This window comes from Mytilus californianus, unplaced genomic scaffold (assembly GCF_021869535.1).
Source record: "Mytilus californianus isolate M0D057914Y unplaced genomic scaffold, xbMytCali1.0.p SCAF_7, whole genome shotgun sequence".
Lineage (NCBI taxonomy): Eukaryota > Metazoa > Mollusca > Bivalvia > Mytilida > Mytilidae > Mytilus > Mytilus californianus.
This window is the reverse complement of record NW_026262723.1, coordinates 43,556,526-43,584,497: the sequence shown is the minus strand read 5'-3', so window position 1 is coordinate 43,584,497 and position 27,972 is coordinate 43,556,526. Positions and strand designations below refer to the sequence as shown.

The window sequence follows — 27,972 nt, the reverse complement described above, 5'->3', positions numbered from 1 at the left end:
ATCTTTAAATGCTGATAATTTCGAAAATGTGCAAACTTCCACAACTCCCTTAAAAAAATGCTCCAAAGAAATACACTTCTTAAAGGTATCAGTCTGCTTATGAATAGTGAATTGGTATAAAAATTAAAAAACAAAAAATGGTGCAACTTTCCATTTAATAGAATTTTTAATATATAATGTACAAAAATTATGCTTCTTATCACTTTTTAATTTTACAACTGGAAATACAATTTATATAGAATGCACTGTAAATAAACTAATAAAGGAAAATTACTCTTCCAACCTTAAGTTAACAATCATAGTATATTAACAAACCTGTCATTTCTGATTGTTAGGCAATTGCAAGATTAAATAAGCATGGTAAGTTCAGTTATTTCCATTCTGACCATTCTTTGAGTACTTTTAATATTTGATTCTTTTTAAAGAATCTAGCACTTGACCATATGTTAATATCCTAATTGAGGCAGTGACAATGTAATATCATAACTCTTGCTGAGGAAGCATTTCTTTACAAGGTGACTAGATAGTATTGCAAAGACAGATGTCTCCTGGAATGTAAACTTAATCACATGGGTAACCCTCCTCCACTGCTGGTCATTGGTGATCCAATCGGTGAGGTCCTTGTTGGTGAATTTGGCCTTGAACTATCTCTACCATGTAAATTGTCTACAATTGGTTTTATTTCACTCCATACTTTTCCAATCTACAAATATTGATATAAATGACACAATGTATATGAAGAACATTGGTAAATTAATTTGAATAAGTTCCCCTAAAGTAATACTAAGGATTCATTTATTTTACTTGATTCTTTTTTCATGAATTGTAAAAATAAAACAGGTATTAAAAGGTCAGTCTGATTAATTACAAATCCTGTGTTCATACTTTACTTAATCGGAATTGACCTCTATCCATTCTACTTTCTGTTTTTGTAATTATTAAATCAGGTAAAGAAATTTCCTGGCTTCAAATTTTTAAAGATGTGTATCATTATAACAAAACAAGAGAATTCTGAAAGGTCTTAAAAACCGAACGTCAAATGGAGTGTTGTCAAATCATTGTATGCGGAGTGTGAACACATAATCTGTAATTCAACCAGACTGGTAAAAGCTAGGCTTTTAACAATTAAAACCTTGAAACACATGATGCAGTTTTTAACATAAAAATGAATTGTCTTTATTCATTTTGACGAGTTCAAATCATTGAATTTTAAAACTGTTTTTTTCCAATCTAAAATGTCTGAACTGACAAAAAATTGAAGAGTCTACATCTTGCATGTTTTGTTATCTTATAAATATCTCTCAACTGAATGAAATTTTAGGTGACATATTATTATGATTTTTTCAGATGTTTTGAATGGTGATGGTTTTCCTTTTTATTTTGGATCTTTTAGGGTTTGCTTTTTGTCACCCTAGAGTAAAGCTTGAGACAAACAAACTGCATACATTTCTGAACTTGTGACTGCTTGACATTCCTTGCTATTTTATCCCCTTAAGGTTGACACATCTTTTTACTCTTTTTTGTTAAATAGTGCAGCTACATTCAATATGTTACTAGAGTTATCTTTCTTACCTCAGAATGTGATTTAGCTTGTATAACAGCCATTTCACCAAGTACATCATATAATATTTCTAAATTTGCATGAATTAGTTGTGTTTCCATTTGAAGACAATGTAAACTAAAGTAATTTCTATTTTCCATATTGGCTATCTGACCTTCTTGCTGAAATATATAATTATACATAATAAATTTTAAATTCACTTTAAACATGTTAAATGGTTTTGCTTCAAGAGCAAAACATATTATTCATATCGGATCAATATTTTCTAATACCATCTAATCAAGCAGAACTGTGAGCTATTGCTCACTAATGATACCCTTGCTTAAATTATTAGGTAAAAACAGACATAAAAATGAATCACACATTATAGCATTTGACTAAAACTTCATACATGGCCATTATGTGTTAGAATTTATTAGTATTACGTAAACAAGAAATTGATAAGTGATGAATCTGAAAACACATCTCACATGAACCCAGATAACAAATTCCAGGAAGCTTTTATTTTTAGTTATGTAAAAAATGTGGCTAAAATTTCAATAATGATCATTATGTGTTAGAATATATATTAAGTATTCAATGAACATATGATTCTGAAAATGAATCATGCAGTATAGCTAGCATACTTACATGAAGATCGATAACAAATTTTAGAAAGCTCTTATTTGTAGTTCCATATAAAATGTTTATTTGTAGTTCCATAGAAAATGTTTATTTGTAGGTCCATAGAAAATGTTTATTTGTTGTTCCACAGAAAATGTTTATTTGTAGTTCCATAGAAAATGTTTATTTGTAGTTCCATAGAAAATGTTTATTTGTAGGTCCATAGAAAATATTTATTTGTTGTTCCATTGAAAATGTTTATTTGTAGTTCCATAGAAAATGTTTATTTGTAGGTTCATAGAAAATGTCTATTTGTAGGTCCATAGAAAATGTTTATTTGTTGTTCCATAGAAAATGTTTATTTGTAGGTCCATAGAAAATGTCTATTTGTATGTCCATAGAAAATGTTTATTTGTAGTTCCATAGAAAATGTTTATTTGTAGTTCCATAGAAAATGTTTATTTGTAGGTCCATAGAAAATGTTTATTTGTAGGTCCAAAGAAAATGTTTATTTGTAGGTCCATAGAAAATGTTTATTTGTTGTTCCATTTTGTAGTTCCATAGAAAATGTTTATTTGTAGTTCCATAGAAAATGTTTATTTGTAGGTCCATAGAAAATATTTATTTGTTGTTCCATTGAAAATGTTTATTTGTAGTTCCATAGAAAATGTTTATTTGTAGGTTCATAGAAAATGTCTATTTGTATGTCCATAGAAAATGTTTATTTGTTGTTCCATAGAAAATGTTTATTTGTAGTTCCATAGAAAATGTCTATTTGTATGTCCATAGAAAATGTTTATTTGTAGTTCCATAGAAAATGTTTATTTGTAGTTCCATAGAAAATGTTTATTTGTAGGTCCATAGAAAATGTTTATTTGTAGGTCCAAAGAAAATGTTTATTTGTAGGTCCAAAGAAAATGTTTATTTGTAGGTCCATAGAAAATGTTTATTTGTAGGTCCATAGAAAATGTTTATTTGTAGGTCCAAAGAAAATATTTATTTGTTGTTCCATTGAAAATGTTTATTTGTAGTTCAATAGAAAATGTTTATTTGTAGTTCCATAGAAAATGTTTATTTGTTGTTCCATTGAAAATGTTTATTTGTAGTTCCATAGAAAATGTTTATTGGTAGTTCAATAGAAAATGTGACTAAAATTTAATTCATCATGGCCATTTTGTATTAGAAAATATAAATATTTGGTAAACAGGAAGTTGAGGAAATAGGAATCTGAAAACACACCATACATTCGAAATTTTACGAAGCTCTGGAGTCAGTTTCACAAAAAAACTTACGACTTAGATTCATTGTAAGTCATGAACAATTCAGTATAATTACGATCAATCTTAGTCATAAGTTTTTAGTGAAACCAGCTCCTGATTTGTTGTTTCTGAGAAAAATATGAAAGATTTTTTTTTGGGACAGACGGACAAACTGACAGAAAAGGGTGAAACAGTATACTCTCCCTCCTTTGGAGTGAAGGTTTACAAAAAAATCTACTTTATTTAAGAGTTAGATGTTTTACTTAGTAGCTCACAAGATAACAATCTGCAGGAAGACATTTCACCCAACCAAAACACATTCTTCCGTTATTTTTTGCTCTTACTCTTCAATCTAATGTGATTAGTGGAGAAACAGCAAATGCAAAATGTGAGAGGTTTAGCTAGCTATAAAGCCAGGTTTAATCCACCATTTTCTATATAAGGAAATGCCTGTAAGTCAGGACAGTTGTTTTCCATTCGTTTGATGTGTTTGAGCTTTTGATTTTGCCACTTGATAAGAGACTTTCCTTTTTGAATTTTCCTTGGAGTTCTGTATTTTTGTTATTTTACTTTTAAAAGTTTGCTGTGGATTAAATCTTAAATACCCCACACAATCTGAAAGCATGCTACTGTAAGATGGGCAACGCTTTTGAAAGGAATGTGATTTGTGACAAAAATGTTTTGGCAAATGGAAAAGAAACTTTTCCTTTCTTTTGTTTTCTGACACTTACTTCTAAAATTTTCTGTTCTAATTGCTCTACTGTCCCTGCCTGTAATGAGATAAAAATCCAATATTACACAATGTATTAAATTACTATTAACAACATGCTATAATGATCTCATACATTTGTATAAATCTAAGTTATCATTTTCTGGTGTAACAACAAAACTATAATAAACTGAATTACTTTGAAAATCTATTTATATATATATATACAATTAAATGTCTGACAACTGTAAATTATACCTTGTCCATCGGATTTCTTATGATTAAGAAATGCCAGGCTTTAGAATATTTATAAAGTGCCTAGAAAATTAACCTAACAATGTTAGAGCATATATACAATTAAATAATGCACATTTAATTTTTATGTCATTCTTATAAAACTGAAAAAATTGATTGAGTGCTTTGCATCCAAAGGCAAATATTTTTGGCATTATTTTGGTATCCTCAATTTTTTTCAAGAAAGTTGCCTAACTTGACCTACCTCTGGGGCTGTGTTCACAGTTGCTGACATTCTTTTCTTTTTATAACTTCCCATTTTTGCAATTGCTCTTTGGTGGTCATTTAAAACTCCCTTTTCATGTCTGTCATTTAGATCCTGAAATAAAGATTAGGCTTAAATATACTACACAATTCTTTGCTTACATATATATATGTTTATTCCCAAAGTATATTCTCTAATAACAAAAGTCTATAAAGAATCTACCAAAATATTTTTTTTTAAACAATGTAATCTGTAAAGGATTAGGAATCCTGAAATAATGCACCTACAAGTTGATTTAGGAATCCTGAAATAATGCACCTATAAGTTGATTTAGGAATCCTGAAATAATGCACCTACAAGTTGATTTAGGAATCCTGAAATAATGCACCTACAAGTTGATTTAGGAATCCTGAAATAATGCACATACAAGTTGATTTAGGAATCCTGAAATAATGCACATACAAGTTGATTTAGGAATCCTGAAATAATGCACATACAAGTTGATTTAGGAATCCTGAAATAATGCACCTACAAGTTGATTTAGGAATCCTGAAATAATGCACCTACAAGTTGATTTAAGAATCCTGAAATAATGCACCTACAAGTTGATTTAGGAATCCTGAAATAATGCACCTACAAGTTGATTTAGGAATCCTGAAATAATGCACCTACAAGTTGATTTTATGATCAGTTCAAAAATATATTATCTCTAACTTGACTCCTGATTGCAAAGTACAATTTCTTAATAATTTGAAGTCAGGAAATAAAATTGTGAATGGAAATGGGGAATGTGTCAAAGAGACAACAACCTGACAAAAGAGCACAAAACAGCCCAAGGCCACCAATGGGTCTTCAACACAGCAAGAAAATCCTGCACCCAGAGGCGGGCTTCAGCTGGCCCCTAAACAAAAATGTGCACTAGTTCAGTGAAAATATATTCTAGAATTGAAAATCTAAGTTTTAAGGGGATCCAATACAGTTTCACATTATATTGTCATTTTTATAATTTTGAAATATGTTGTAGGCCTGGGCGAGTTATGAAAAAAAATCATCAAATAAAACATAGGTCACTGTGCTTGTTTTCGAGAAAATTGAGGCTGAAAGTTGGGGATTTTTGCACTTTAGTAAAACAATTCAGCAAAGTTATAAAAATTTTGGAGTAGATATTCTTCGTCATAAATTGATGAGATTGGATTCAATCTGATGCTGTGGTAAGTGAAAATAAGAGAAAAAAATAAATCCCTACAAGAATGAATAGCTAATTATTCGATAAGATGCTCAAAGTGGGATATTTATTTACCTGAAAATGTAGAAATCAAGAGGTTCTTATATTGCCTTTTTCTACACTTTCTGTCTTTTGTCATGCTTACTCAAAATAGCAAATAAAAAATATGTGTCACCATGCTGGATTCGAAGATAAATCGCAATCTATCCTGAAAATTGCGTCCCCCCTGGTAACCTCAATGTTAGCGCGAAAATGCATGACATCACTGGCTGACAATTTCGACCTCTCCCGCCAATTATCTCCGCAAGGTTATCGGCGACATTTTTCAGGTGTATATGGGTCATTATCAAAAAAACATGCAAAACTATGTTATTTGGTCTTTTCAAGTCAAAAGACATGAAACTATATCAAAATGAATCAAAATAACTATTACATATGAAAGATATGAATGTTTTGTGATACACTATACACAGTTTACAGTATGAAATGTTATAAAAACATTCTTAATTTTTTCTCAAACCCTCGGATATAGCCAGAATCAACTGTTATTTTTAACTATAAATCCCTTCAGACCTGAAATAGGACTATTATTCATATCATTTGTTATTAGAAATTATCACTTTTTATTGCATTTGATACATAAAAACATTTTTTTAATGATTTGGAAGGTGTATGTTGGTTTTATAATAAAAAATTTAACCAAAAGGAAAAGTCTCATTTTTTAAGTCAATGGTGTAACCAAAAGACAAATTGGTAGGGTAAGAGTTAGCTTTCTCAATATTTCAGCATTTACAATAGTTTCTCCCTTAGCAATGTTACTTGTAAGCATGTTATGCAAAAGAAAACAAACATTTATGTTGAAAATTTAGTAAAAAAATATTAAAAGTAAGTACAAGCTATATCGTAATTGAAAATAGTGTCCATGGTGTACCCTTATAAAAATTTTTTTTTTTTAAATTCCTGAACTTTGAATTTTGAAATGTATTGATTGTAGAAACATGCACCAGGAACACCATACAAAATAGGGGAATGGAGCCCTTATTTTGTAACTAAACCTTAAAATACACCTGAAAATCAATGGTGTTACTGTCAATGGTGAGACCATTTTAATAAAATAACACCATTGACCAGCTTAGTAACACCACTGAATATATTATGACAATCAGCATTTTTTGGTGTTTCTTTCATGTTTAACGAGCAAAACATCATATTATTTATAACAAACAATACTTATTTAACAATGTTTTAACAATATCATGTATTACATATACAAAATTTTCAAAAACTGGTGTATGCTGGTAACACCAATGACACTATTTAGTAACACTACTGACATTTTTAGTTATTGATATTATGTTATATAATTTGAGAATTTTAAGCCTAAGAATTATTTTTTCTTCTTTTTCTTTTGCTCAGTGTTCTCTGTTTTGTGTTTAGTACTTAATAAAAGTAAAATTTGAAATGTATTGTCAATGGTGATACTTTTGTGTCATTGGAGTTACTGAAGAGTCAGTGATGTTACTATATAAAAATGCGATACTTTTTAATTTTTATTCATAAATGAAAGCGTTTTTAGGTTGTATACGAAGGATTAAGCATATTCTTATCATTTCATCTTATACATTATACATATATTCAATTTAAGTGTATTTTTTAGTATTTACAACAGCCATAATTTGGACAGCCAACTTTTTTACGACAATGTATTCTAAAATTTATGTTTAAAAAGAATGTATAGCTAGAGGAATAATGTCAATAAGTAGTAATTTAAACCTTAACAACAAATTGGAACAGTTGTTTGATGTTTAAAAATAATATTTAGTACCTAAATGCATGTTTTAAATTGGTAACACCATTGACACAGTTCTATCAAAGGATGACCTAAAATTGTTAAAATTGAAGGAACCCTTCATTTTTCCCATTGCATATTTCTGAAAATAGTTGTTACCATACTATATAATAGAGGGACACATTTAAATGTTTTAAACAATGACATCGTTTTTCCAAATATTACTTCATTGAAATTTGCATGTTTTTTGATAATGACCCATATACATTGCTTATAAAGAGCTACTTAAAATAAAAATATTGTTTTGGGAAATAAGAATATATGTATCATAAATACTGCTCTCTTTTTTATTCTGTTCATGATCCAACTGAGAAACACCTTAGGTATAGTTATTGTGGACTGTTGATTTTTTTTATGGCTTTATTTAAAGACTTGCGGCCATTAAGAGCTAGACATACCGGTACTGTACACACTTGTGTATTGTTTAAGACCATATGTTGACCTCTACATATTTTTTTGCTTGGTTGGTGGGCTGCTGTTTCATTGACATACCCCCAAAACATCCTTTTATTCACATTCTTATCTTCTTTAAGAATTTCACATTTATTTATAAAATCAAACTGTTATTCGGGTGAATGATTACAGTTGAAGAAAACTTAACGATGATTTTGAAATTTTTCATAACTTTTGATCTAGCGAAAATGATAGAATTTATATCTGGAAGACAGGACATGTTACCTATTCATCCCTTTGGTTTTGGTTTTTATGTCTTTTTTATTCCTCTCCCAAATTTGAACATATATACCATCCGAAATTACAGTTTTAAAGCAAGTCACTCAAAGCATTGATAATCTGGTTAGTAAATGTTCAGAAATACCACATAATGTTGTAGAAACCTCAAAGTATAGCTAATGATTTTTGCACAGTTTCATGGGTTTTTTTGTTGTTGTAAAAGTTTCGATTAAAATCAGAATACTTTCCTCATAGCATAACTTTGTTAGAAAATAACTACATATTTTTTTTAAAGTTGTATCATCGTTAAAAATGGCGGCATACCATTCTCACCATGTCCTCTCATATTTGACATAAATTATATAATTTTCCATGAGGAAATTCACTTCTTTTGAAGTGTTGATGTTTTTTATACAAGGGATTACAATGATTAAAACTGGATTTTTGTGCTATCTGAACTTGCGATATGAGTTTTAAAGATCATTGACACAAATTGATATTGACGTTGCTTATCACTAAAATGCGCCGTAAAGCTATTTTTTTTGTGTGCTGTCAGAAAATCGGATCCAAATCAAAATTTTTATTAGGGATGAATGATAATAAAAATGATAATTGGCATGCATTATATGTTAACATCAACAGGGTCACTCTTCTATACTACATTTTGTTAACTACATTGTTACAGCCCTCACAGAAGATATAAGATGAGGAATAGCAGAAACAATAATATGTTTTTAATTTCTTATGATTTCATTAGACTTTATTCTGTGTTTATATCCTCAAATTGTTCGAGTCAAATGCACTTATCTAAAGAGTGTAGAAGTTATATGTGTGTGAGAAACATAAATTGGGGCATAGTTTATACTTTGAAATATATTCAAATTGGTTTTTTTATTACGAAAAATTACACGCATGACGTCCTGCCAAAAGTGACGTTTTGCAGGAATTCGATCGCTTAACATCGCGCCATGAGTTAACTCCCATGAAACTGTATCAGATGCCCTTAATTCAATGCAAAGATTTAGTGAATTTTAATCTCTTATATATATTATATTATCTTTGCATTGAATTAAGGGCATTCGATACAGTCTCAATTCCCTGGAATTTATAATCATTATATATAACCTATAACAACACAATTTTCCGGTATTACAGATTCTATAATTTTTGATCTGTGATTTGGTTTTATGATTATAAATTCCAGGGAATTGAGATCCCTGATTTGAAAACTAGCTTGCAAAATTTATAAGTGCTGATAATATCTCAATAAGATTCAAAACACTATAATTGATGGCCTTTCGGCTGTTTTCTGCTCTTTGGTCAGGTTGTTGTCTCTTTGACACATTCCCTATTTCCATTCTCAATTTTACTATAAACCAACTTATTTTCTTGACTTTCCAGAGAAGAAAAATAGCGTTAATATAAATCGGCAAATGGAAACGCAACTAATTCATGCAAATTTAGAAATATTATATGATGTACTTGGAGAAATAGCTGTTGTACAAGCTAAATCACGTTCTGAGGTAAGAAAGATAACTCTAGTAAATTTACAAAAAAGGATCTTCTCTGATAAGAAATCATAAAAAAAGTTAGGAAATCACAAAAATGAATCCTCGCAAAGCAACAAAAAAGGTCTAAACGTGAATAAAAGTATCTTTGAAAATAAGTTGGTTTACAGTTAATTAACATAACTCACTTTATAGGCTAGCAGTAAATCTTGAAATAAACATAATTTCTCTACGACTTCACTATCTGTATCTCCTGCCTGTTTTCAATGGGAAAAAAAACAAAGTAAATTAATTAACTGTGCGAAGAAGTAAATATACTTTGCATTTTTATCAATTGATTTTTTTTTAAATTATAGTGATATGATGTTCAAATTGAAAATGGTTAGGATACCTAACATTCTTAAAAACATCTTTCAAATTTGAGCATTTTCTTTTACAATTCATATATCGTAATGCTTAATATGTTATTATGTCACAATAAGAACCGAATTTTGGAATGACAAATTTATTATTCAAACTACTAATTAAAGGAAACTGTTCCTAGAATTGAAAAAAAATATAACTGGTAATTTTTTAGTAGAACTAACCTCTTGTGCAGCTTTGTCCCCTAACGCTGCATACTCCACAGACAGATGTTTAAAGCCTTTCTTGAGGTGATGCCATGTTTCACTTCGACCTGTTGCCCAGGCAGAGACACTAGTTGCATCATTACTAAATGAACTGAAATAGATGTATAGTTGAAACATACAGTTTTCTATTTATCAACCAATTTCAACATCAGGAGGAGTTGTATGTGATGTCATGTAAAGTATAACCCAATTCATTATTAGACATTGATGAAAGATGTCATGCTCAGAGGTATAAAATATTTAATTAATTGCAAAAACAAGAAAAGACTGCCTTGCAGATATGACTATGCCTTACACAGTACAACTTATTATCAACAAGTTCAAATTCAAATACCATATCATTCCTCAGTTAAGAAGCTGAGAAATAAGTGACATAGAATCAATACTCTTTATTAGGTATTATGAACATTCAAACTCAAGAAATGACTGCCACGATCTGAAATAGCTTACACAGTACAATTAATCAAATTAATTAAGTTCCATATCAAATACCACAGCAGAGTGATATGTAACATATAATTCTACCTTAATTCCTGACCAAACTGTAACATATCACAGGCATATCCAGTGGCCCTCATTACCAACTTCTCAGATATTTCCTTCATCTTACTCACACCATTGTATAACATTCTCATATGTTCTTTACTATTCTGTATCTGTTGTTGGGTGTCCATGGGAACTAACTCCTAAAAATAATATCATCACTTTTAAAAAAAAAATCATAGTTTAGTGTTAAAGCAGCTTTCTTTATTCAACTGACATAATCTCTTGACAAAATGCTCTCTATCAATCTAAGTTTTCTAACTGTATACAAACATATCTACCTCTTTTCATCTCATTGACAATATCAATACAATACTTCAGACTGTTCACTAGAAGTCCTAAATTTATGAGTATAAACATGTGTACATGTTACCAGGACTATTTCAAGGAAAAGTTGTAGGGACAAAGAAACACTTTATATATAATAATACATTTGTGAAGTGGTTTAGAACTTTGACCTTTTTTTCTTGTTTCAATACATCAAATCTGATATGTCTATACTGTCAACATTTCTTGAAATCCCAGGACTCTTTTGAATTTTAAATCAAAATTCATACTAAACCTTTTATCTTTATTCAATATAAGCATTTCATAATTTGGGCACTTTTTTTTAAAAACACATGACTAATAAAAGAGGCACTTGTCACTTTTTGATCAATGAAGATTCTGTAAAACACTTATTTCAATGGCAGAAACATCTTCTATTACATATGGTAAATAAAGTTTCAAAAGTAAACGATTATTTCATGAAAAGTTTAGATAGAAATATTCATAAACAATTATCTGTCTGATAAGATAGATGTTTGACATCAAATCCATCAGAAATAATCAGCATATTTTTTTCTCATTCAAAAAAGAAAAAAGACAAACATGTACCTTTGCTTTACTGGCCAAATTACTTGTCATAAACTCATCTGGGATTCCTCGGAATACCTCCTTTATTTTGTTCGTCATATCCTACAAAACAAACATTTTTACCAAGTGAAAGTTAAAACTAAAGTCAAAGGAGATGTTGGATAAATTCAATCATACAGCAATCCAACACAAAAAGAATAAATAAAATTTCTGGTTAATTCTTTTATCAATTCTTTACATAAGTTTGTGATCACATTGTCTGCCTAAGTCTAATACATAGAAAGGGGAGGAATGGTCAAGGGACAATCAAAAACCATAAATATATACTGCAATATGATTAAAATTGATAAAGCTTTGCTTTCAAGGATCTGACAACACTCCATTTTACTTTCTGATTAAAAGAACTGTCAGGGTCCTCTGGTTTTATTATAATGATACACACCTTCAAAAAGTTAAAGGCTGATATTACATTGGCTTATGTAATAATTACCAGAACAGAAAGTAGAATGGAGCGTTGTTATAGATCTTTGTAAGCGAAGCTAGGACACAGGATCTGTATTTTTTAAATGAGATTACATAATTATACACAGCTACTTTTTCATAGGTACTATTTCTGTACCAAAAATCTGTAGTACTGGAAATCAACTTTTAATATTCAGTACTATTTTGTTACTTTAAAATTATTGTAATATTTAGGTACCTGTATTTTACAGTACTTGATTTATACTTGAAATTTAATAACTACAGATTTTTGGTTACACCGTTACATTTTCAGCACTTTGAAAGTTTGTCTATTCAAATCTCTTAAAGTTATAATTTTCAAACATGGAATATTGCGATCACTGTTGGTATTATTTCTGTACCAACTTTTTTAGTACAAATCAAGTACTGTAAAATACAGGTACCTAAATATTACAATAATTTTAAAGTAAAGAAATAGTACAAAATATTAAAGTAAATTTCCAGTACTACAGATTTTTAGTACAGAAATAGTACCTATGAAAAAGTAGCAGTGTACACTGGTATCTTAATTATCTTCTACATAAACTTAGCAATACATTTGTACTAGAAAATAATAATCTTGCAAAGGGTTATGATTCAGAGCTTTTTTTTATTAATATTGTTCGAGATTTAAAAAAAAAAATTGTTAAGAAAAAGGCAAAATAACTGCCTTCTGCTATTTAATACAAACTATGATATAATAATTAAAAATGAAAAAAAAATACCTCTGAAATTTTTTTACAAATAATGCAAAAAAACTACTACACAACTTTATTGATAGTTGTCTCCTTGCAATCATACCACATCTCCTTATTTTTAGATTATACATTAAATACCATTAACATATTTTTTTGACACTTAAGAAAGCAATGTGTTCCTGTCACTTGTACTAAAGAAATTGGCATACACTATCATCATTTTTGTACATTTTTAAAACAATTATATATTAATTTTATCTCATAATGTTTTTCTCTAATCACATTTTTTTTAAATAACTTACCGAACCACTAAAAGTCAAGAAGAATTTAACTAGTTTGTCATCATACATTTTCGGATGTCTTGCCACTAAGTTACAGAATCTTCGTAGTGACTTTCGTCTCTGTTCTATAAATTCTCTATTTGCTACAATTTTAAGAAATGGTAAAATAATTAATGAAACTCAAAACAAGATATTTCTTTTTAATAAAACAACTTTAATACATTAATGATATAAATAACAGTAGATAAAGCTTTTGATGGGGTTTAAATTATAGCTTTTTAAAAGTTATACACTAGGAAAATTAGCTAACTATACAGTATTGGTTTTTCTCATTGTTGAAGGCCCTACCGTAACCTATAATTGCTATTATCTTCGTCGTTTGAACTCTGGTGGATAATTTGCAATCATACCACATCTCCTTATTTTTATATAGAAACATTTTGAGCAGCGATCAGAAATTTACAACCCCAATCAATTTAACTGCTAACTTCACTAAGCAGGATGATACAAAGTGCTTAAATCAGTTTTAAAAATATGACCCATTTCAAAAAGAACATTTAATTAGACAGATATTTTGAGGAGCAAAAGAGGACCATGGTAAAATTCAGATAAAGCTTGTCAAAACTTGCATACAATAACCATTGTGTAGTGTATATACCCAAAAATGGAAATAATTATCACATTATAACTGATAACCTACATTAAGAAAAGGATCATGTCTTCTAATCAGGTCAAATAGGAGATCAGGAACCTTTACTCAAATTTGATGTAGTTTAAGAATGTTGAGATATTAGATTGAACAAATTTTTTAAAGTCTTGCAGTAAAAAATTGTGACATAAATTTCCATCAAATTGAATTCATAAAATTTTTAACTTAAATTTAGTAAAAAATAAGACTCTAAATATATATGTTCAAAAGTCAGACGTATAATAATTTAAAAACAATAAACTTTCAAACCTACCATATGTGACACTACTTCTCATCCAATTTTCATAAATTCAATACTATTAACATGATTAAATGCATCAGTAAGAGAATTTTTTTATCAAATATTGTTTAATCCCAATATTTTACATGATTTAAACACAACCTGTCTTATATTTTTCATTTCTGATGACAAAATTTTTATTACTAACTTTCATGCATATAATATTAGACTATTCACTATAAGGATATTGTGTTATTACAATTTGCTGTTTAAAAATTTTGGAAATTATTCTAAATTAAGGAATATATCTCCCTCATACAAAGCTCTGATTCTTAGCTTTGGCTATACTTTTTGTACTGTTTCGTTTACAAGCTTTTTGTTTTGTTTTTTATTTTTCAAATATTTTGGCCTTGTCATGCTTGTGCATCACTTAAGAGACATTCATGACATTAATTGTTGAAAATGCACATCTAGTGCAGAAAGAATGTTTTAAATGTTATTCTAGTAAATAAAAACATAGAAACTTTATGTTTCAAATTATAATTTATGTTCTATTCTTTATGTGGTAACAATTTTCATAAATTTCAGAGTTCAGAATACATGGAATAAATAATGAACTTATAATAACAATAAAATGCATGTTTTCCATTAATCTCATGTGTGAGATGTCTGAAATCAATCACTGAATGTATGATTACCTTTTTATTTAAGATTTAAAAAAATAAACCTGAAAAAACATAGTTCTCAAAACTATTCATGCTATCAGAGAGAGAGCTTCATCATTTTTCCTCTGGAAATTTACAAAAAATTACAACTTATTGTAATTTGACAAATCATTGTATAAATTTTACTAAGAATACAACAATGATACAAAAGAACAGAACATAGTGAAGTAATTATCATTTCTCAGTTTAATAAATGGTGTTGCATGCTCCTTCCTTAAATATAAAAAAATCTTGAATGATGTATGCCTTTTATATCATGCCTAAGTGAATCATTTGCAAGACTTAAGCTATATATATAGGGACATCCAGCATCTTGTCATTTATTCAATAAGTACATCATTTATAAGACTAATACTGTAGTATTATAAACTCCATCAAATTATAACTGCTGTATTGATTGATCTATACATGTATGGTTCATGTACAGACAAGTGTCTATGTAGTATATATGTCAAGCTCCTTAAGATTGTTAACAATCTAGAAAAACTGCGAAACAAAAAAAGTGTGGTAAGGGTCTTAGCCTAGAAAACTGATTTATCACATATCATTTTGCTTGAAACTAATTAATAGGTACATGTAGAATTTTCTTTACTACAGTATATGTATAAGGTCTATTCATATATTTTGAATATTCATCAACATTTGAAGTATAAGGACATATGATGGTATACTGGTAAATTAATTTTTCTTTAAATGACAAAAATGCATAGTTTTGACACATACTGGTAATGGTGAAAATAGTTAATAAATTATTATTAACCTTTTTTGTGTCCAGTACACATGGTACATGTTAATATTGAGATCTAAATTTAAAAGTTCAAATTTCAGTTAATAGTTTAAGACAAATGAGGCCCTAACCTAATAGTTATCAAAGGTAACAGCCTTATGATTTGATATGCCAGACGAGCGTTTCGTCTACATAAGACTCATCAGTGATGCTCAGATCAAAATAGTTAGAAACCCTGTCATTAAAAAGACTACCTCATATCTGCCTTTGTATGTACCTTTTAGTAAGAAGTTGTTTTAGCCATAAATTGACATCCATCACCTGAAAACACTATACTCTCTTAAAAAAAGTCTGAAAACTTCATACATGAACTGTATATTTATATATATATTTCGATTGTATTTTACAATGAAGAGATATATTTTGACTTACCGCCCATCATTTTCTTTGGAGGTAGTCTAGGTACTAATCTATATGGAAATCTCAACATTAACATTTCTTGGAATGCAAAGAAGTCATTGTAGCGACGTAGGACGGTAGTTTTGTAGTTCTGAAAAATATCAAATCATTGATTGCTGCTAACTATCCAAGAAATTCATCAAAATCAGTAAACAGAAACCCATTTTTTTTTCAGGTACTTATTTACAATGGCACTCACTTTTGTCATGCTTTTTTGATTGAAATGTCTTTCATTTACAAATGAAATTGTCAGTTTCAGTCAGAAAACAAAATTAATCAATTCAATCAAACTTCTGAAAAAAGGACCAGATTAGTATATTGTTATTTTCTTTTTTCAAAATTGCAATACTCAAATCTTTAGTTTATTTCCAAATTTTTCCAAGTCAGAAAATAATGCAAGAAGATTGAATTTTTCTGTTTTAATGCTAAAAAAATCAAAATTAACCACTTTTGTGCATAATGTGGTACTTTGAGAGTACACATGTGTTTATGTTCTTACTTGTACTGTTGGGTTGCTCCCTCCATTAAATTTACATCCAATGTATACCCTTCAATTTTTTTTAATCAAATTATTTTCGTTATTTGCCATTGTCTTGCTAATCTAATTATCTAATAAGTATGATTTACCCGACTAGTAACTTCATATTCTACATGTTTTAAAATGATTCCTTTCTTTTCAGGCATTAATTCTACTTTGATAGCATCTAAATCACACAATTCTCGATAGTTGTAACCTAAAATGTTAGGATTTTTTTCTCTTCGTAGTTTAACACTAGTTGATCTCAAGTCGCCTAAATCACCCAAGGATGGCTTTGGTAACTCTGAAAGGAAAATTAATACAGGATAATTTTACATAAATTATGCAACTGTTAAATAACAAACCTTTCAAGTAGCTGACTATCTGAAATTTATTTCCAATTTGGTTTATTGTTAAATCAGAAATTGTTGCAAAGTTTTTATTATTAAAAAAATGCAACAGTATCTGGTTCCCAGTTATAAAACTGGCATTCGTATTTTCAGTAGTTTCCTTCATAAAATTTTTACACAATCACAAAAATATAATTACCTGGTAAATTTTACATTTATTCCAAAGGTCGAGGATTTGAAATAAATATGCGTGCATTAATTTCTGAATTTACTGTTCGTGTAATTGGAATTTTTATGATCTGATTCAGTCACTTTCATAACGTCATGGCATTGTGCTCATCTTGCTTGAGGGAGGTTTGCGGGTTCAATCCCAAGACTAGTCAAATCATCGACTTGAAAAGTATTTGCTGCTTCCCTTCTAAGCACACTGCATATAGGAGTAGGAGCAAAGACTGGTCAACTCTGAGTCAGAATAACCAATGACAGTGCTGATCCATCCATCCTTTCATTTATTGGCATATCTTAGTGAAGTACAAGCTGAATATTTTGGCCAAGAAAACTTAAGAAAAATGTTATGGTCAGATCTGATATTATTACTCAACTTAAGTTTCCTTTTCATTTGAAAGAACCATTTTTAGAACAGACAACTGAACAACAAGGAATTCAAAAATATGAATATAATTAGATTATATATGATATGGGATAAACTTCAATGATTCAGTAAACTAACAACAAATGTACATGTTATCCAAAAAAAAACATCAAGATGACACTATGTATTATAACAGCCTTTAACAATTGACAATAAAATGCTTCGCTGGGCGCAGCTTGATACGACCGCAGAGGTCGAACCCTGAACAGTTGGGGCAAGTATGGACACAACATTCAAGCTTGATACAGCACTGAATTTGGATTGTGATTAAATATTTGACACAGCATAGGTTTCTGACACAGAAAGAATGTGGTCTAAGAACTTCAATTTTTTTTAATTTACCTATTATGGTCCAATGTTTAAAATCAAAATACATGGTTAGATTCAGCATATCAAAGAACCCCATATATTCAATTTTTGTTGAAATCAAACAAAGTTTAATTTTGGACCCCAACTTGGACAAACTTGAAAACTGGTCCCATAATCAAAAATCTAAACACATGTTTAGATTCAGCATATCAAAGTACCCCAAGAATTCAATTTTTGTTAAAATCAAACTAAGTTTAATTTTGGACCCTTTGGACCTTAATGTAGACAATTTAAAAAACGGGACCCAAAATTAAAAATCTAAAAACACGGTTAGATTTGGCATATCAAAGAACCCCAATAATTCAATTTTTGATGAAATCAAACAAAGTTTAATTTTGGACCCTTTTGACCTCAATATGAACCAATTTGATAGCGGGCCCACAAATAAAAAATCTAAATACATGGTAAGATTCAGCATATCAAAGAACCCCATATATTCAATTTTTGTTGAAATCAAACAAAGTTTAATTTTGGACCCCAATTTGGACCAACTTGAAAACTGGGCCAAAAATCTAAAAACATGTTTAGATTCAGCATATCAAAGAACCCCATATATTCAATTTTTGTTGAAATCAAACAAAGTTTAATTTTGGACCCCAACTTGGACCAACTTGAAAACTGGGCCCATAATCAAAAATCTAAACACATGTTAAGATTCAGCATATCAAAGAACCCCAAAAATTCAATTTTTGTTAAAATCAAACTAAGTTTAATTTTGGACCCTTTGGACCTTAATGTAGACCAATTTAAAAAACGGGACCCAAAATTAAAAATCTAAATACACGGTTAGATTTGGCATATCAAAGAACCCCAATAATTAAATTTTTGATGAAATCAAACAAAGTTTAATTTTGGACCCTTTTGACCTCAATATGAACCAATTTGATAACGGGGTCCACAAATAAAAAATCTAAATACATGGTTAGATTCAGCATATCAAAGAACCCCATATATTCAATTTTTGTTGAAATCAAACAAAGTTTAATTTTGGACCCCAATTTGGACCAACTTGAAAACTGGGCCAAAAATCAAAAATCTAAATACATGTTTAGATTCAGCATATCAAAGAACCCCATATATTCAATTTTTGTTAAAATCAAACAAAGTTTAATTTTGGACCCTTTGGACCTTAATGTAGACCAATTTGAAAACTGGATCCAAAATTAAAAATCTAAATACACAGTTAGATTCGGCATAACAAATAAATAAATGTGGTCAAAGATTTTACAAATCTAATGCGCCATACTGTGCAATTAAAGATTACTTCTTGAAATTTTTCAATATTTGAAATTTGAAAAAAAAATAATATTTGAAGAATAATTCTTTTTAATTTCTGAAATCTGAAATGAGAAAAAATTGACCCCCCACAATTTTTTTTTACCCCCCCCCCCCCTTTTTTCCCCCCAAACCATAATTACCCATTTAAATTTACCATAGTGCTAACTTAATCTATTTTATAATAGAATTTAAAATATAGTGTCAAATCTTTCATATGGATTTTTTTGTAAAAAAAAAAGATGCAACATTTGCAGATATTTTTACTGGTCTTCCTTTATAAATATGCATTTCTTTAAACATAATTTAAAAGCAGTGTAAGGGAAGTAACCAAAACGTTGTATTTGGATTACCTCCCTTACACTGTTTTAAATTATCTTAATTGTTCATTAACCATTACTTTATACATAATTTAAAAGCAGTGTAAGGGAGATAATTTCAATGATGTATTTGATTTATCTCCCTTACACTGCTTTAAATTATGTTTTGTACTAAAGTATTTGTCCATTAACCAGGACAACCTTGTTTTTCCCCCTTTTTTGCCCCTAATTCTTAAACGGTTTGAGCCATAACCCCCCAAAGCAAATCCTAACCATCCCTTTGTGGTATGGAAACTTGTAGTACAATTTCAGAGAGATCCATACACCGTTCCACAGTTATTGTCTGGAAACTAGAAAATGCTTATTTTTGGCCCCTTTTTGGCCCCTAATTCCTTAACTGTTGGTACCATAACCCCCAAAATCAATCCCCACCTTCCTTTTGTTGTATTGAACCTTATGGTAAAATTTTATAGAGATCCATTCACTTAAACTAAAGTTAGAGTGCGAAAACTAATGCGTATTCGGACGACGACACCGGACGACGACGACGACGACGACGACGACGCCAACGTCATACCAATATACGACCACAAAAATTTTTTTGCGGTCGTATAAAAACCCACAAAACAAGCTTATATCCATTCCAAGGCTGAAGTCATGACTTCTTGTAAATAAATTCATCAGAGATAACCAAATATCTGACACTTTCACAAATACTCAACACACACAAACAATGACAAAGCTTGCAGGGCACGTTTTTGTTTTAAATCTTTTTTTAGGCCAATTGCTGATTAAAAGTTTTCTATTTTAATTTTTTTTTAAACTTGTAAATATCGGTCATATCATGACATGTTTTGGTCACACCACCCTCTAGACGCTAGAGACAACTACATGTACAGACTACTTTTGTACTAATGATAAAGTACCACTTGTGTCAACTTAAAAAATTTACAGCATCCAACTACATAGATACAAGTAGCTCAAGTAGGAATTCATATGTACCACTTGTACTAAAACTGAATAAGTCATAAACTAATACAGCTTATGCTTCATTTGGAACCTACCAAATTAAATTATCTTTTCAGTGAATGGCTTTCATCTATCATTAATATCTATTCACCTGCATTAATTTTATTTTATTTTTTTAAAAGTTATGCATGATTAGATCTTCATCAGATCATCTGTAAATACCATGAATGAAGACTGAAATATTTCCTGGTATGAAGTTGGTGTAACATATTATGATATAAAGAAACAGGCCAAGGCTATTCTATGATTTTCCACCATTTTATTTGACTAATTATGTAATGTGACTGCATCAAATTATGTTTTTAGAATCACAAGAAATATGTCAAGTAAACTCTTGTAGAAAATAATAAAATGCTCCGCAGGGCGCAGCTTGATACGACCGCAGAGATTGAACCCTGAACAGTTGGGGCAAGTATGGACACAACATTCAAGCTTGATACAGCTCTGAATTTGGATTGTGATTAAATATTTGACACAGCATAGGTTTCTGACACAAAATGAATGTGGTCTAAGAACTTAAAAATTTTAAATTGGACATTCACCTATTATGGTCAAATATCCAAAATCTAAATACATGGTTAGATTCAGCATATCAAAGAACCCCAAGAATTCAATTTTTGATGAAACTATGAAATATTAGTTCTTGCAAAGGGATTAAAATTTATTCCCAGTCCTGATGTAAAATACATTAAACAAAATCTCTTACGAGATTTTGACGAACTAGGCAGAAAAATGCGATGCAAATATCACTTTAGTGAAAAATCTAATGCGGACACCAATCATCCTTTTAGAATCAAATCGGGATTCAAACCCTCTTTAACAAACAACACAATAGAAAATTATCTATTTGCCACAAAGATGGAAATATGCAGACTAAAAATAAACAAAGTTAGAAATAATCTTTCTAAACATGAGAGAGCGGAATTGAATTTAGAGTACAATACATCAATACAAAGTTACCAGGTGTCGTATCCCTGTATGCAGAATATTTAAATTCTATGCGTATGGATGCTTTGAACTTTCCTTTTGAAACTGATTATTTTATTAGTTAGAGGCTTGGGATACCTGATGAGGAAAAGCCTTGGTAGTTAAACCTTAACCGAAACACCTTAAAAAACAACAAATATTTATGATAAAATATTGAATTGAACAAAATAGATTATGAAATAAAATCTAATACTAAGAATATGTATTGGTATATATAGGATTGGTTCTGGACTCGTTATATCTCATTAAAGTTTAATTTTGGACCCTTTTGACCTCAATGTGGACAAAGTTGATAACGGGGCCCAAAAATCAAAAATCTAAATACATGTTTGGATTCAGCATATCAAAGAACCCCATATATTCAATTTTTGTTGAAATCAAACAAAGTTTAATTTTGGACCCCCATTTGGACCAACTTGAAAACTGGGCCCATAATCAAAAATCTAAATACATGTTTAGATTCAGCATATCAAAGAACCCTAAAAATTCAATTTTTGTTAAAATCAAACTAAGTTTAATTTTGGACCCTTTGGACCTTAATGTAGACCAATTTGAAAACGGAACCAAAAATTAAGAATCTAAATACACGGTTAGATTCGGCATATCAAAGAACCCCAATAATTCAATTTTTGATGAAATCAAACAAAGTTAAATTTTGGACCCTTTGGACCTCAATGTGGACCAATTTAAAAACGGGGCCCAAAATCCAAAAACTTAATACACGGTTAGATTCAGCATATTAAAGAACCCCAAGAATTCAAGAATAAAACCCCATTGAAATTGATCAAGAAATAAGCAATTTATACGAAGTATCTTCTTTTGCACAATACTGTGCAATTGAATATTTCTTGCTATTGCGCAATACTGTACAATTGACAATTTCTTGCTATTGCGCAATATTGTGCTATTGGATATTTCTTGCTATTGCGCAATACTGTGCAATTGAAGATTTCTTGCTATTGCGCAATACTGTGCAATTGAAGATTTCTTGCTATTGTGCAATACTGTGCAATTGAAAATTTCTTGCTATTGCACAATACTTATTATATAATAATTTACACATCCTGTTTGGTGTGTATCTCCTACCATATCATTATTATTTGCTTTTAAATATAAATCAGAAATAACCAACTTAAAATGGAAAATTTTAAAAGAAAAAAAAAAGGAAAAAAAGGAAAAAGAAAAAGAAAAACCCCCCCCCCCCCCCCCCCAAATTTTTTGAACCCCCTTATGATTCATCACCCCCAAACTCAATCCCAGCCTTCCCTTTGTGGTATGGTACCTTGCAGTACAATTTCAGAGAGATCCATACACTTGAACACAAGTTATTGTCTGGAAACTAGAAAAATGCTTATTTTTGGCCCCTTTTTGGCCCCCAATTCCTAAACGTTTCGGGCAATTACCCCCAAACTCAATTCCAGCTTTTCCTTTGTGATATGGAACCTTGTAGTACAATTTCAGAAATATCCAAACACTTACACACAAGTTATTGTCATGAAACTAGAAAAATGCTTGTTTTTTGCCCCTTTTTTGGCCTCTAATTCCTAAAATTTTGAGGCAATTACCCCCAAAATCAATTACAGCCTTCCCTTTGTGATATGGAACCTTGTGGTACAATGTCAGAGAGATCCATACACTTACACACAAGTTATTGTCAGGAAGTTACAAAAATGCTTATTTTTGGCCCCTTTTTGGCCCCTAATTCCTTAACTGTTGGTACCATAACCCCCAAAATCAATCCCAACCTTCCTTTCGTGGAATTGAACCTTATGGTAAAATTTTATGGAGATCCATTCACTTAAACTAAAGTTAGAGTGCGAAAACCAATGTGTCTTCGGACGACGACGACGCCAACGTCATACCAATATACAACCAAAAATTTTTTAATTTTTGCGGTCGTATAAAAAAATTACATGACCATTTATATATCACTTGATGTTATGTCATGCATGTAACTAATTATACGAATTATTAAAATTTTGTCTGATAATGGACTTTAAATCTTTAATATCCAGATACCTAGATAATTTTTGATTTAATTTTTCTACTTCATAAAAGCCAATGGATAATTTAACTGAAAGTAATTCATTTTTTTTTTCAAACCATATAATGCACCACTTTTAAATTGCAAACTTGGTATGTAATACTAAAGACATGATGAAAGATATGAATATTTAATGTATTGTTAAGAGATTTTTAAAATGAGAGACCTATGACATATCAAATACCATTATAATGACGAATTGATTTTTAAGTAAAAAATATGTTTTTTCTTCATGTCATCTTATTTTGATACATAAAACATAAAAAAATGCAATATTATAGACCACTTTCATATGCATTTCTCTGTACGTTTCCAATGTCAAAATGCTTACCGGTATGTTATTTAGTTACAGTAAAAGTCCAATGTTCAATCATGCCATTTACACCAAATGAACACAAATCAACAGACGTAATAATTCATAAAAGGGAACTTTAAATTCATTAAAATGTTTGACTATCAAATCATAATTTGAATAACAATTACAATGTATAAAAGGCATTTTATCTAATAAAATAGTATATGTAACTGTATATAAATTTTCTTGCATTCCTCTGAATTTACTATTGTGATGTCATGAAAAAAGCAACTGCAAATGACTACATAAAGGTATGCATAATTGACAGACTTTTCCGAGTGAAAATCCTCTATATAGAAGTCAATATAGGAATAACAGATGTACTTAAATAATATCAATATACTGGCCAAATTCTTAATAAATCATAGATAAAGGTATCTTACAGCTGAACGATCAAAAGTTGCTGCCAATTCTATCATTCAAATATTATATATATGTCTATAATTGTAATAATACTCTGCCAAAACTTTTTTTTGTTTGCTTTGATCATGTTGATGAGGCTAAATCATGGAAATAGAAAGGAGAATCTCTCATTTTGAGATTCTGCAGCTGCAACTTTCCACTAAAAAATAAGGCAATAAAATCAGTGCTGTCATATGTTCATAGTTTTTTACCTCATAATATATACATGAACCTGAAATAAAACTTATGTATACAAACTGACCTTGACCAGCATAGCTTTCCAGAAGTTTATCATGTATAGTTTTCCCATTCTGAGCCAGAGCTGTGAGTGCCAAAGCTTTGTACAATCCATTTCTATTTACAAATCCTGTTTTATTGTCCACTGCATCCCAAATCTGAAGTATTGAAACAGAAAACTTTACCATGGGATTACGTAACTAGTTTTTTTAGCCTTATTGTGTTTATTCACATATTTTCTTACTACATTAGCACAAAAAAGCAGAAAATGAGAATCTGAAAAAAAGGGATATGTTACAAACTGCTGCCTTGATTCATGAGACAACAAACATATGTGTCCATATATAGGACACCATGCCCAGCTCACACTAACTTATTTCCATGTTCATTGAACTGTGAAGCATCTTTCAAAACCTCATTAGGAGTACATGTATACCGGGTTTATCAAATAGTTCACTCCATAATGAACATGTTCGTAACTTTCAAGTTGAATTGACCAAAACTTTAACATGATCCAACAAATATTTTTTTTTTATCCAACAAATATTATTTTTTAATCATTGTAACTTTTCCATTGACATGATCGACAGAATATAGATAAGCATGATACATGTAAGTGTGTACAAATCATTTTGTAACTGAAGTTGACAAGAGGTACAAAATGTAAGATTTTTTAAATCAGTAACAAAGAATTGCACTGGTTCATGAGTCATGACAGATCTTTTACGTTCACATAAACAAAAGCAAGCTTTGATATTACTTTACCCATTATCTGAAAACAAGCAAGTTTTCTAAAATCACGGATGTCATATCTTCCCACAACATGTTAAAAAGAATAAAATTGAGAATGGGAATGGGGAATGTGTCAACGACCCGACCATAGAGCAGACAACAGCCGAAGGCCACCAATGGGTCTTCAATGCAGCGAGAAACTCCTGCACCCGGAGGCGTCCTTCAGCTGGCCCCTAAACAAATATGTATACTAGTTCAGTGATAATGGAATATATGTGTCCAAAGGTCACATCATGCACTGCTCCCATTATCACATTACTATGTTCAGTGAACCATAAAATCTTGGTCAATACCCTTATTAGGCATGTATCATGTATATATACATGTATTAAACAGTTCACTTCGTAACAAACATTTGTACAAAGTACAATGTACATGTATGAGGTTGATGTATATAATGACTAACTACCTCAAACCAAAACTTTATCCTCATACGAGATAGGTGGAGGAGCAGACCAACAGATCAGAAAACTTGCCCCTGTACTATTGTAAATTAAAGAACCTTTATGAGCACGCTCACATACCGCACGCCCCCACATTGTCACTGGGCAAACAAAATATCACCAGATTCCTGAGTTCAAAGACTCATAACTGCTACAAAAGTCTACTGATATAAATTTCTTGTGGATATGCACATCTATATAGTATATATGTTCTAATTATCTACAAAGTTTCATGAAATTCTGTTGCGTGGATTCAGAGGAGTTGCGATGACAACTGTTACAGTAGTATATTATGGCCAAAATTCTATGTTCAAATAGGCATAACTTCTAGAAAAATAATTAAATCATAATTTTCTGTCGATATGCATATCTACATAGCATGTTCTTATTATCTACAAAGTTTCATGAAATTCTGTTGTGTGGATTCAGAGGAGTTGTGATGACAAACTGTTGCAATAGTATATTAAGGAAAAAATTCTAAGTTCAAAGTAGTATATATAACTCCTTGAAGAAAAAAAACATAATTTCCTGTCGATATGCAATAATGCATATCTACATAGTATGTCCTTGTCACCTACAAAGTTTCATGAAATTCTGTTGTGTTATTTCAAAGGAGTTGCGATGACAAGAACAGGGCTGTGAATGGGTCAAAAACATTATACCCTATGGAACTTCGTTTCATGGGGTATAATTAAACTGGACATAAAAACAGAAATTCAAAACTTGACATTCATGACATTGCAGGCCTGTCTAAATTTGTTCAAATAAAAACATATTTTTTTATCTGAATATAAAGGTTTTATACCAATTTTACACAACACATCTGTCATTTGCATGAAATGCAAGGTGACAGTTGCATGAAGTGCAAGGTAATGATTTGTCCAAATAATTATGACGTCTTGAAAGGCTATTATATTTTAAAACTTTCATGTAATATCTAAAAGTAAAAACCTTAAATAAATATCATTTTAATAAATGCCTTTGTAATGTCATAACTACATTAACATCTAAACTCTGTGTTATTACTAATAGTTTGTCTATTTACCTGATGTAAACAATCAGGTGACTATCTACATGTACAGTACCTAATTAGTAGAGGGGAGTTTCCGGTGTTGACAAAATATATTAAACTTAAAGTTGTTCTTTTCTTTGGCAGAACATGTGCTTTTCGCAAGCCAATTGTTGCATTAATCAAACTATTTAAAATATTACAGTATTAATATCAATATATAATGGTATAATTTCAATATTTACTTGAGTAATTGTCGCTCTTGGTAAACTTGATTTCAGTAAAAGGTTGACCAGCAGATCTTCGTCAACCTGTTCTTGGTTGGGACATAATATTTCGTACACCTCTCGATAAAATGGCGGTACGGACCCTATTAACGAAAAATAAAATAGTTAACTTCATGTAAAATAATTACTTTCTTCAAAAGATGAGCATAAACATAGATATGTTATGCAACAAGTTAAATCTTACCGAACGTTAGATCTGCCGACATTTTGTCCATCTAAAAATAGTAGTCATGTGACCATCCTCCCACTATTAAAAATAAAGATATGTGCGAATCGATAATTAGCTTTCTTATGAACATGATTTGTTATAAAATATAATATATAATGATATGATCTATATTGGATTCGTCAATTTACGATGTTTTAAAAATACCAATTTATTTTCATTTCATATATTGCATTGTCAGTGTGCTTTCTACGACGTCCACTATCTATTCTATATTTTCTTGTCCAAATATATATGACGGCTATACTTTAACCAGAGACATATAATACAATTGTATTATATGTCTCTGCTTTAACATTTGCGCGGGTTTGGGGGTGGTGGGGTGTGTGTATTTTCGCCAAAACACTTTCCTGGCAAGCAGTCTGGATAAAAGGAAAATGACAACTATGTTAATATCTATATCAAGAATCAATGTATACTTAAAATCAAATTTGAAGGAAATTGGT

The 27,972-nt window shown here is 30.1% G+C and overlaps 1 protein-coding gene across 1 annotated transcript; it reads right to left on the bottom strand.

The window, feature by feature from the left end:
- Positions 1 to 136: 136 nt before the first annotated feature.
- LOC127710235 (sorting nexin-8-like) lies at positions 137 to 27,545 on the bottom strand. Its single transcript, XM_052216001.1, has 14 exons — positions 27,485 to 27,545; positions 27,259 to 27,383; positions 24,795 to 24,927; positions 16,860 to 17,053; positions 16,206 to 16,323; positions 13,414 to 13,535; positions 11,934 to 12,014; positions 11,040 to 11,200; positions 10,473 to 10,605; positions 10,074 to 10,142; positions 4,632 to 4,745; positions 4,155 to 4,193; positions 1,573 to 1,722; positions 137 to 703 (listed from the first exon to the last, which is right to left on the bottom strand). Exons 1-14 carry the CDS (start codon positions 27,513 to 27,515, stop codon positions 566 to 568), a joined length of 1,608 nt encoding a protein of 535 aa, XP_052071961.1. The 5' UTR covers positions 27,516 to 27,545; the 3' UTR covers positions 137 to 565.
- Positions 27,546 to 27,972: the final 427 nt, after the last annotated feature.

Excerpts from the sequence above, each read along its gene's own strand:
- LOC127710235 (XM_052216001.1), bottom strand. The coding sequence starts at position 27,515 with ATGGACAAAATGTCGGCAGATCTAACGTTCG. Across the intron at positions 27,384-27,484 it reads GTCGGCAGATCTAACGTTCG|GGTCCGTACCGCCATTTTAT; the intron begins GTAAGATTTAAC and ends TTTCGTTAATAG. Across the intron at positions 16,324-16,859 it reads AATATGAAGTTACTAGTCGG|AACTACAAAACTACCGTCCT; the intron begins GTAAATCATACT and ends GATATTTTTCAG.